General features: G+C 37.3%; 1 protein-coding gene across 3 annotated transcripts in view; it reads right to left on the bottom strand.

The window, feature by feature from the left end:
• The window catches only part of NIPBL (NIPBL cohesin loading factor), a 140,873-nt gene that overhangs the window by 18,350 nt on the left and 110,338 nt on the right, over nucleotides 1-12,185 (bottom strand). For all 3 annotated transcript variants that reach the window (XM_033085249.2, XM_033085248.2, XM_033085251.2), the window contains 10 exons: nucleotides 11,001-11,139; nucleotides 10,701-10,783; nucleotides 9,459-9,591; nucleotides 8,425-8,568; nucleotides 4,482-4,571; nucleotides 4,020-4,234; nucleotides 3,817-3,919; nucleotides 2,865-2,963; nucleotides 2,627-2,773; nucleotides 909-1,043 (listed from right to left, as the gene is read on the bottom strand). In XM_033085249.2, coding sequence (XP_032941140.1) covers nucleotides 909-1,043; nucleotides 2,627-2,773; nucleotides 2,865-2,963; nucleotides 3,817-3,919; nucleotides 4,020-4,234; nucleotides 4,482-4,571; nucleotides 8,425-8,568; nucleotides 9,459-9,591; nucleotides 10,701-10,783; nucleotides 11,001-11,139 — 1,288 coding nt within the window. The remainder of the gene's footprint in view (nucleotides 1-908; nucleotides 1,044-2,626; nucleotides 2,774-2,864; nucleotides 2,964-3,816; nucleotides 3,920-4,019; nucleotides 4,235-4,481; nucleotides 4,572-8,424; nucleotides 8,569-9,458; nucleotides 9,592-10,700; nucleotides 10,784-11,000; nucleotides 11,140-12,185) is intronic.

Raw genomic sequence — 12,185 nt, 5'->3', positions numbered from 1 at the left:
AACAATATAGAATAGAATGTAAATGAACAAACATTATTCCAAAATTATTTCTCATTAATGGAATTGTTAAAAACACATTGAAGTTTATGCCTGATTTTTTCTTACTGTTAGAAAGGTAAGGGGAAGGAGGGGAGAGAATATGGTAATCCTCCCTCTCCAGCAACACCTTGGCTCTATCTGTTCATCTGTTGTTGATTTAGTCTTCTCAGAAAGTCACTTTACATTAACATATCTCAAGAGGTCAAAATATCTTCTGCAGTTTTAAAGTTTTCAAATTTTATTGAAATTGTGGTACAAAATTATTACAGGTGTGTCCCTAATTACTCAAAAATTTTAGGGTTTTTTTGGTCAAATTAAACAAATAATCATTCTCAGCTTATTAGGTGACAATTACATGAGGTTTTGCCCTTCTGCAAATACACACTGCACAAAGGGTAGAGTATGAGCACATAAGCAACATTTCAGGGGCAATAACTGTCTCACTGAACCTTCAAAATTAATACAAAATTAGACAAATTAATACTTTATAACTTTAATAATGGTATGTATTATTGTCAAGTAGTTAATTTTAACTTAAAATGTATTAATTTGCAGAAATTAAAGTTTTATATGCCAATTTTACTTGTTAGAAAAGATACACACCAGAGAAAATACCTGCAAGAAGAAAAAAAATCTCTGGAAAATATTTAAAGTATTTTGATTGTCAGCAAGAAGTTACAGAAAACAGAAGACAGAAAAGAAAGTAAGTCAGAGAGAATAACAGAAAGCTAAAATATCAGCTCTTAAAAATTCGTAAGTCATAAATATGACAAAGGAGAATTTAAATACTTTTTTTGTTTTGTTTTGTTAAAATAGGGAAACACTGAAGTAACAATAATTAAAATTCTGAAGGGTAGGTTTCATTCTACCTTAATGCCTTCTTCATCATTGACTCTCCGAATCATTTTCACACACATTTCTGTAATTTTGGGAAAGGTTGGTTGTTCAATGCAGATATCTCTAAGTATTTTTATGACTCTTTTTCTGACACTGATACCAGTATCCTGCGAAGAGAAAAGAATTACATTCTTGAAAACAAATCAGAAACATTAATTTATGTTCTTTATAAATTAATATTTGAAGGTCACCCAATTTGACTTGCAAAATGTATTTAGAAAAAGCAACTAAAATCTTCCGGAATGCATTTATACAAAAGTTCAGCATAACTTGTTCTAAAGGCTCTGGCTGAGTCCCTGGAATGCTGAAACATTTTCTCCATCTATACCTGCCCATCTAAGAGCTCATGATGTTGCAAATGTTTAATCCATTTCTTAACTCAAGAACTTACAAGCCATATGTGATGCTTCAGCTACTTTACTGGAACACAGAAGATTCACTATAGATTTGGATAGTAATACTTTAAGTCTTTAGAAAAAGTTTATGGATAAGATATATGCAGGCAGTAGTTTCCATTTTACTAGGTTTCATCTAAGGAGATAGATGAGGAGCTTCACTTTGTATTACCTTACACAAAATCTGTTGATTTTGAATGTCATGTTTAACTGCTTTATGTAGTACCGTATGCACATGACCTATGTATCTCCAAAAGCCTTCACAAACTTGTTTTATTGTGTAACTATAGCAAGTGCAGTACTAGTACAAGTGTAGTATCCTGACATGGATACTATAAGTTAATGATATCTGACAGCTAAATTAACATTGAGCACCTAGACAAAAAAACCCACTTTTTTGTGAAAAAAGAGCACTAAAAATAGCATAGAAAAGCTGCCCTCAATAATCCATATTTCAGACTTCAAATATGCAGGAAAATTCCTTATTTCAACTTGTCCTGGTTAAAGCTAGGGTAATTTCTTCAAGTAGCTGTTACAGTGCTGTGTTTTGGATTTAAAATGAGAATGGTGTTGATAACACAGAAATGTTTTGGTTTTGGCTAAGTTGTTTTTAGCCTAAGTCAAGGACTTCTTTTTCCCCTCCGTGTCTCATGTTCTGCCAATGAGAAGGTAGGCAAAAGAAACTGGGAGGGAGCATGCCAGGACAGGTGACCTGAACTGGCCAAAGGGATAGTCCACACCACAGAATGTCATGCCTGATAATAAACTGGGGGGAGTTATCAGAAAGCACAGCCAATCTAGGTTTGGGAATGGGACTCTGGCATCAGTCAGCAGATGGTGAGCAATTGCATTGTGCATCAATGGTTTGTTTCCTTTTTATTATCATGATTTTCAATTTTTACTGTGTTTCACTTTATTTTTAATTATTAAATATTCTTATCTCAACATGAAAATTTTACTGCAATCCTCCTGCTCATTCCACCAGGGTGGGGGTAAGAGATGTGGGGGTTGAGTGAGAAGCTGCATGCTAAACTCCTATTTGAACTTAAACCATGACACAGCTAATTTGAGCACTATTAATGGAATCCAAAGAAATATAGATCTGGTCCTGAGGTAGCACAACTTTCTGTATAAGTTCACCTTTCAACTTAATAAAGCCTCCCTAGAATTAAGTGGTGCATTTTACAAGGTTGTCCTTAAAAGCATGATGGGCCACCATTCAAACAATTCCAATTTATTAAACAGGCTCAATTAAAAGCAAATTTTTACTGTAAATACCACAATAAATACCGTACCAATATTCTTTCAATCAGCATGTCATAATACTGTTCAGCAAGCTGGGGACGACAGAGCACAAATCGTCCAAGCAGCTCCACAGCTGCTTCTCGTACACTAGTGGAGTTATCCATTAGTCGCCCATGAACTCCTCGCTGCATATCCAGCTAAAAAGAACAAATGAAACAAAGATTCAGAATAAGAAATAAAGATTTATTTTAAGAGTGATATGTGTTTGGTAAATATTTTCTTTTTTACCCTGGCTAGAATACTGGGGTCTACAGCAACAACCTCAGACAAACACTTCATGGCTTTTGTTCGAACAGCAATTGCATTTTCACCAAGTACACGCAGAATCTAGAAAACAACAAAAACAAAGATTCCATTGCTTTGGGAAAGTACCAAATAATAATTAAGAGCAAAAATGCAACAGAATAACATGCAAATAATATTACTAAAATAATAATAACTAAAAGCTGAGTTTATCTTCTCAGAGAATAAAAAGGTGCATGTAAGTGATGTTTTATGGCACTGAAAACTGAACATGCATATTTACCACGATTTGCTACTTCTCTAAAATGGGTGATAAGGTTCTTAACTTTAAATTCTACTTTTGCCATCCAGCTGTGGCTTTCACCATGGTTCTTTTAACAGCAGAGTTGGATATGGGCACTCTAAAAATGGTTCTGTATGCAGATCAATTTAAGTAATACAACCTAAACGAGTACTGAATTTCAAATACGCCACTGTGCCAGTGTTAGTGCCCTTCTCCCAGAAAAAGCAAGAAATTACACTTGTCAAACAGCAGCTTCCAGGGATAGCAAAATGCATGAATTGGCCAATCTGGTTTTTACTTGCAAATCAAATTAAACTCAATTTCATGAGTTAATCCTACCAAAGGAGCAAGCATCTTACAGAAGCTGTGAAAATTATTTCAACACTTTTTAATGACCCTCTCACTGTGTGCATACAATGATTTTGCCATTGCCATACACGGATAAATAATGTGCGCACAATATAACACACAAAACACATTCAAGAAAGAGAAACCTAATCACTTATGCCATCAATGCAGAACATGAAAGCACATGATGTTATCATGGCCTGTAAATACCTCTGCTCAACAGTAGACAGATATACGGCTGTGAAAGTGTTTGGAATCAGAATCCAACTGTTTCTCACTATACTAAGACTGCCAGTCACAATTTACCTGTGTCAAATAAATATCGAAGCTCTGGGCAAACGGCCTCATAGAGGCCAAGTAGCGAACAATCAAACATGCATCCTCATAGTCCACAGTATCAGAATTCATCCTGAAATAAATTCCATGTGTTAATCAGGTCATGTTCTCAAAAAAAAATTTAAAACAGCAAAAGCATGGCTAATAAAGAAGTAAGTGGTACTGAAACATACTTTAATGTACTGAACTGCGATGGAGCAGTTTTAATGATGCTGCGAAGAAACTTTTTGCGACTTTCTGCTCTATGCATGATTTGTCCTGTAGTCTCAACATCTTTTGCATGATGAGTTCCTTCAGATGAATCCTCATCCTTCTGAGATTTAATTGCTTTTTCTGTCTCCATTGTTGTATCACGGAACCACTGAGCTACATAAAACTTCCGAGAAAACTGGAGAAATAAAACAAGATGCACAGAAAAAAAAATCAACAGATACAGAAAAAGAAAATTAACAGATTTATAATGAGATTTAGGGAATCTAAGGTATCAACATTATTTGGGAAAACATGATCAAGACCATATGTTAGGGTGACAATTTAACTGAAGCACTAACATATATAATCAAAAGTAACTTTCTTCAGTACGTGCTTCTGAAATTATTTATATACATTCCTAATGAAAGACAGATGAAATTTACCACTAATGATGCATCAATTTCTGTGTTCTCATCCAGATAATCTAGCAAAGCCTTTTGCAGCTGTTGAATTTCATCATCTCCTCCTGAAACCTGTTACAAGTAGAAAGACAGTTATAAACAGGAATACTGCACAGTCATAATTGCCATCTGCAAATCTCCATATATTTGCATATGTGTCCACATATAAAAGACACTGAAGTCAGTTACATGCATAATTATACAGCATTAATAATTTTTTAACCAATTAGTTACAAAGTTTAAAAAAAAAACTAAGAGCAGAATAAGACTGCTTTTAAAACCGACTGACTGATTCACTTCATTTTCATTCTATGATCTTGCTTGAGGACCCTCTGTCACAGTAAAATACAAAAGGGCGAAACCCAGAAAACATCTTTATTTCCACAATGTTATACTGATACACTGAGATCCTTGCAGTTGCTGCTATTACAGCAGGAAAACATATTATTCTTTTACCCCAAAATGAATGACTTCAAGAGTTCAAAGCATGCCCACAAGACATATAATACTGATTAGGTGTGTATATATATATTTAACACCCTGATGTATATGAAAATTGTGAGTAAAAATGTAGAAATTCTGGCCTTTCACAAACTTAAAATTCTTTAGATAGCTGGCTTAATATAAGGGGTGCTTGATGTTTAACTGGCTAACTACTTTCAAACAAATAACAATCCCAGAACAAAGAGAACTTGAAAGCCTATAAATAATCATATTCAACAATCAAAAATAAAGTAGAAGAATAATTTTTGGCTTTAAATTCTCCAGACAGAAAAAAAAATTCTTCATCACATTGTTCTTCTCTCACAAATTAATAAATAACACAACAAGATTATCCTAATTGATGGTACTGTATAGTACACACCTTCCACAATGCATGGATGGTATAGTCCACCCTACTGATGTTAAGTTTCCTGAGAAACTGAGAACAATGTTTTAGCACCAATTGCCCACAGCAATTTCATTTTTTGCAGATGCCAATGCCTAGCAGCTACCTAATCCTGTAACAACCCGAAAACAAACAGAAGAATTCAGGTAATTTCTCAGGTATATATCTTTCTAGAATATTTGTCAATACTATTACAAGTTCTGAGGAAAGAGAAACCGATTCTTCTGAAATACTTCCTAACTAAGTATAAAGTAAAATTGTCAGAGTCACTGTCAACAGTGGAGAATTATAATCCCTTATCATACAGAAATATAAATTAAATTATGCCATGGACATAAAGATTTAGCACTGTATGTTGTAGAATATTCTAATCAAAAGAAATTATGGGAAGAATCAGCTTCATAAACGAGTAGATAACTTTTACTCTTTAATTGAATGCCTGAAAAGTATAGAAGTTTTCCTTCAATATAAATCTCATGGTCATTATGCAGCACATGTAAGAGATCTTAGTTTTTTCAGGGAAGTGGAAGGAAATCCTGAAATGGTTAGTTCAGAAAGAAATGTATAGTATCCATAAGAAAAATGCAAGTCCCTGTTTGTAAAAGGACACATGAGACATGAGATTTTCTCATATTATGTATAAAGCCCAAATATATACAGTAATTTTATGACCATAAGGCGCACCGGACTATAAGGCGCACCCCCCGGGAGTTGGCAAAATTCGCAACTTTGTAGATCAGATAAGGCGCACCGGACTATAGGGCGCACTTTTTTTTTTGCAGTGAGGCTCCGCCCCCAACTCCCTCCGCGCAGTTGCTGGCTGAGGCCCCACCTCAACCCGGCCGCCATGGGCCCTGAGCCTGCCTGTACCCGGCAGGGGCGGTGCCACGGGCCCCCAGGCCCTCCTGTATCCGGTGGGGCCGGGGCATGGCCGCCACCCCTCCGTGCTGCCTCTCCGGGGCTGGGGGGGTGCCTCTGGAGGGGTCGTACTGCCTGCACAGGGCCGGGGGCTGCCTGGGTAGGGGCGGCTCCGCCTCCACGGGGCACGGGCGTGCCTCTGGAAGGGTGGCTTCGCCTGCACAGGCCCGGGGGGTGCCTGTAGAGGGGCCGTCCCGCCTGCACGGGGCTGGAGGATGCCTGTGTAGGGGAGGCTCCGCCTCCACGGGGCCAGGGCGTGCCTCTGGAGGGGCGGCTCCACCTCCACGTGGCCGAGGCTTGCCCGCCGCTGCTCCGCCCCGCCTCCACCTGGCAGCCATGGCCCTGCCGGCTCCCCCCGCGGCTCGCAGCTCTCACTTCCGGGTAGGCAAATTTTTTGAACTTTGTCCATCAGATAAGGCACACCAGACTATAAGGCGCACTTCCGGGTTCCGGGCAAAATTTTAGTCAAAAGGGTGCGCCTTATAGTTGTGAAATTACTGTACCCTGCTTTAGCATATGTTGCTACTCCTGCAGATTTTGGGCAGCATTAGCAGAAATCCAAGCACGAACTCTCTAATGAAAAGATTTTACATGGCCTGGTTTTTGGTGTAGGGGGTGGGCTACAAGGGTGGCTTCTGTGAGAAACTGTCAGAAGCTTCTTCCATGTCCAGCAGAGCCAATCCCTGGTGGCTCCAAAGACAGAGGTGCTGCTGGCCAAGGCTGGGCCAACTAGAGGTGATGGCAATGTCTCTGTAATGGCATATTTTAGAAAAAAACCCAAAAAAGCTATTGTTCAGATGTAATTGTGACCAGAGCAGAGTGGGTGAGAACACGTGAGAGGAACGGTCCTGCAGACACCAAGGTCAGGGAAAGAGGAGGGGCAGGAGGTGCTCCTGGCACTGGAAATGAGATTCCCCTGCAGCCCCTGGTGCAGCCCATGCTGAGGCAGCTGTGCCCCCACAGCCCAGGGAGGTCCCAGGGATGCAGAGATCCACCTGCAGCCCTGGAGGAGCCCACACCAGAGCAGGTGGGTGCCTGAGAGGAGCCTGTGAGCCTGTGGGAGACCTGTGGGAAGAGGGCCCTGCTCCAGGAGGAGCAGCCTGTCCTTGAAGGACTGCACTCCACGGAAGAGTGACCCACTGCTGCAGCACTGTGAGGGGTGCTGCTGTCCCTGGGATGGACTCATGGCAGCAGATTGCAGGGAGCTGCTGTCCCTGAGATGCACTCACACTGCAGAAGTTCATGGAGAGCTGTCTCCCATGGGAGGGACCCCCGGGTGCAGCAGGGCAATGACTCCTCTCCCTCAGCAGTGAGAGAAGCCCCAGGTGATGAACTGACCACAAGCCCCATTCCCTGTCTCCTTGCAGTGCTGGGGTAGGAGTAGAGCTGGGAAGGAGGGAGGGGTGAGGGAATGTGTTTCTAAGGATTTATTTTACTTCTCATTACCCTGCTCTGATTTTGTTAGTAAAAATTCCTATCTCGTAAGTTGAGCCTGTTTTGCCTGTAATGGTATTTGATGAGTCATGTCTCATGGTCCTTATCTCAACCCATGGACCCTTCATTAAATTTTCTCTCCCCTGTCCTGCTGAGGAGGAGAGTCAGTCAATGGGTTGGATGGGGGCCTGGCATCTGGCCAGCATCAACCCACTACGGACACATAAGCAAGTTCAGTAAAAAACACCAAACTTCCCCCAAAACCTCACATTACACAAAAAAAAAAAGTAAAAACTATCCCTACAAGACTAATAGATTATCACTCTAAAGCATGTATTTGAATGCCAAAAGCTCATATTCCACTTTGCAATAGCAAATGCAGGTTCCTATGTGTTTTTAAGGTCTCTTAAGACAGAATCCAACTGCTGCTCCATTATTTCCTCAGTATTGTCAGAAGAAAACTGATTAACTGCTGTAATTAATTAATAGGATTGCTACAGAAATGGTGCAAGGAAGACATGAGTTAACAAATGCGATACATATAAATTGTGTATATTTGATTCAGAAACCTAAACAGTGAATTTAGACTGATACTCCATAATGTCAATTTTTCAAGCATATTTAAAAATTTCAAGCATTTGAATCGATAGATCTCCATCCTGCTGCCACAGATGTCTCACACACCTGTTTGAGGATTCTGGCTAAAGATCCTTGATCCATTTTGCTAGTGACTGCATCTTTTCTCAGTCTTGCTGCTACAGTTCCAAGATAGTCAAGTGATGCAACTCTTAATGCCATTTCTGTAGATTTGTTACTGAACTGGTGAACCTAAGAAAAGCAGAATAGACATTTAAAAATAGTTAATTATGCCACAGAGATTCTTCTCACAAAAGGCTGCTTTACCTTGTTAAAATTTCCATTTGCAAAAACTTCCATACTGAAAAAAATTATGTATTTTAATTATATCACACATACATTACTTACTTTTTATTAATGTTTCTTTTTTATTAGGTCTCTCTCACTCTACAAATGCATCTGTCAGGGTGGTTTTTAGTTACACATTTTCATTAAACAAACTGGACAACTAGCATAGCAGATCTCCAACAGCAGAGATTTTAAGCACCATAATGCTACCTCCTCATTATTTACATAGAGCTACATTTTACCAAGTACAGGACCATACAATATGTTTTCAAGAAGCTGCTCGAATTACTGTGTAATTACATTATAATACTAACAAGCAACACTCAAAAAACACCAACAAAAATAGTCCCATTCTGGAAAATGTCATAAGCATTTGCTGTAGTTATAAATAACCAAACCACTGAGTTGTTTTCTGGCTCTGTGTGAAGGGAATAGTCCAGAGAAGATACTTAATATGTATAATTACAGCTGTTAGGCTGACTTTACTCCAAATAAATACATACACTTATTAGATGCTATGAAATTACACTTTTTAATGTTGAAAATGTAATCAAATAGTGAAACTGGATTTCCATGAGAAAATATATAATTTTTCAAAAGATCCATATGAATGATCCTCTAACTAAAATTTTATTATTTATGTATTGCATAATAGTGGTATATGCAAGGAAATTCTTATATTCTGCATGTGTGCCAACAATCAGAAAGCATTCCTACAGTAGCTTCAGCAGAAATAAACAAGTCTTCATTGCAATAAGAAATGAATTAATATATTAGAAACAAGAATCCCTTACCAATAGCCTTCCTAGTAAACTAAGTAGCAACTCTGCAGCTGGCCATTCTGGTTTATTGACTGTTGAAAGTAGATCTTGAATAAAGTTCTCAAATAGTGGCCTGTAATCTTCTTCCCCTTGTTTACTGCCGCACCTGTTATCAAGAAAACACTTTTTGTAAGCGAATTTAACAGCCATATAAGGTTTCTTCTGATATAAACAGAAATAATCCTATGTTTAATCAGAAAAAACAGTTTTGTGCAATTCCAAGGAAATAAATCTGAAATATTAGAAGAAACTTTGTTTTATTCATTTGCAGAGAAATAGCTTAAACAGTTATCACTCCAAGTTGCACTGGAAATAAAGCAGCTAATCCATGACAGGAGAATTTTGTTGCTAAGATTTTTATTTTTGCATTTAAAAATACATAAAATTTATTTCTTTTTTAAATAAATAAAATTTTTGCATTTTTGAGAGCTCACTCTTCAAAGTCTGTATTAACTTGTATAGAACTATAAATGGTAGAATTATTAATATGAAGCTAGAGTAGGATATTTAAGAGTTGGTATGCTTACATCCTTTAAGCTTGGCTTTGTTTATCTGATAGTGATAACCCATCTCAGTACTATGCTTCACAAAGGTTACAATCAGAATGCCGAAAAAACCAATTAACCAACCAACCAAAATCACAAAAAACCCACCAAAAGTTAGCATGCCTGAACTTTTTCACTTCTATATATCATCCGTAAGTTAAATATCAGAAGCAATTGCTGGATGGTGTATTAAATAGCTTTTCAGCTTTAAATGTAGAAATTAATACAATAAAAAACTTAAAGACTTTTCTTTGAAATCCTACAGTTTATTCAGGTACCTTTTTTATTGTTCTTGGAGCTATTGACACTCCTAACTTTAGCTCAGTGAAAGTAATTTTTAGGTTTTTTATATATGATGACTTAATCAGCATCACTTTCATCACTTAAACATCTGTTCAGCCTTTTTTCTCAGGCTTCAGACAAATAAGAGACCCAAAATAAAGGAATCCTACATAATCTCTGAGACAGCTTCTTAAATGTATTAAGAACACCCTGCAGGATTTCTCTCTATACATTTTTGTCTAGGCAACAAGGGCTCTTAGGCATCTATAAAGTACATTATTATAAATAACTTTATGAATAGGTATTTATCACTGTCCAGTGGTCACGTTTTAAAGTATTCATTTGGAGTTGGGTTTATCAATACTCGAAAGAATGCAACAGTACTTACTTCTTAAGAAAAATAGAAAGGAAGTTTTGTGCTGTTCTCATGGCTGTTTCATAAGAGTTAGTAATAAGCACATCTTGATCCACCTAAAAATAACAAGATACATTTGTCTATTATCTTAGCATAGATCTGTGATTTCCAAATCAGCATTTCTCCTGCATCAAAAAATTACAGCAGACATAAAATTACAATGCTTGATTACTAGAGCACTGTAATAACGTATTATACCTATAAACACCTATTCATGAATTACCTAAGTGATTTCTGAACAGACACATACAAAGGCTTTTAAAAATATCTTACTTTCTTGTTTGATTCCTCCTCTGAATTAGAATCCTTTTCTGCTGATGGTAAGTGCACCACACACTGAATAAGTTGCAGAACTAGTGCGGTTACCATCTGAATGTACATAGGCTCTCCATCAGTGTCACTGCTGTTTAACCTGTTAATATGAAAAAATAGTATTAACACTAAGAGTAAACCAAAAGGAGAAAACACAAGAAAGATTTTTGCCCCTAAGTAGTATCTTTCAAAAATTATTAACACAGCTAGAAACCCATATTCTAGACATTTATCTATTAATTTTTATGCAGTGCAACATTTGACCTAACAAAACCAGCAAGTGCTGCTCTTGCACAGAAGAGGTGAACTGAAACAGCACACAGTTCATTGGCTGAAACAGCTACAGAAATATTTAATAAAACAAACACCTACCTGCTAGAACACTTAATAATAACATTATGTATAATAACATGTTCTCTCCAACACAACACAACAAAACACACCAAACTGTTGCTGTAATATTTTTTCTGTAGTATTTAATGTATGAGAAATGTGTAGGATTTTTAAAAAACAGAAAATAATGACCATGACCTAAACTGAATTTTACAAGGTCTACACCTAAAATAATCTGCAGCAGCATAGCTGACTACAAACTTCAGCAGGCAACTGTCTTAAACTGGTAAGAAGCCTATGTTTCTCCCTGATGTAACCTCAGAAATAGTATGAGTTTACTGCCCATACACACACCAATACCACCTTATTGCTACACTTAACAACATAAAAAGGTCGTAAACTCTGGCATATGAGATGATATGGATATGAAACTAATTCCTTTCCTGAAAAGAATGCTCTGAGTGTATCCTAAAAGAAATTCAGACAGAATTTTCCTACAGAGATTTTGCTATGAAGAAATCATGTAACTCCATACAAACAATTAAGGAATTGACCAACAAAAAATAATCCTCAACACACACTAACATTACACCCATCCACAATTTAAGTGAGAAAAATAATGTTTCAATTATTTTTGTAAGTAGGCACTAAAGTGATAGCAATAAAACTGAGTAATCATTACAAGATATTCAGCAAAAAATTTGTTTTGAAATCTCAACCTGCAAAAAGTGCAGCTTGTAGAGACACATTTTTAGTTTAATTATCAATGAAGCCTAAAATCCTGTATCTAGAAAACTCTAAATGCTATAGTCT

Source organism: Catharus ustulatus, chromosome Z (genome assembly GCF_009819885.2).
Source record: "Catharus ustulatus isolate bCatUst1 chromosome Z, bCatUst1.pri.v2, whole genome shotgun sequence".
In the NCBI taxonomy this organism is placed as follows: Eukaryota; Metazoa; Chordata; class Aves; order Passeriformes; family Turdidae; genus Catharus; species Catharus ustulatus.
This window is presented reverse-complemented; position numbering and strand designations above follow the sequence as displayed.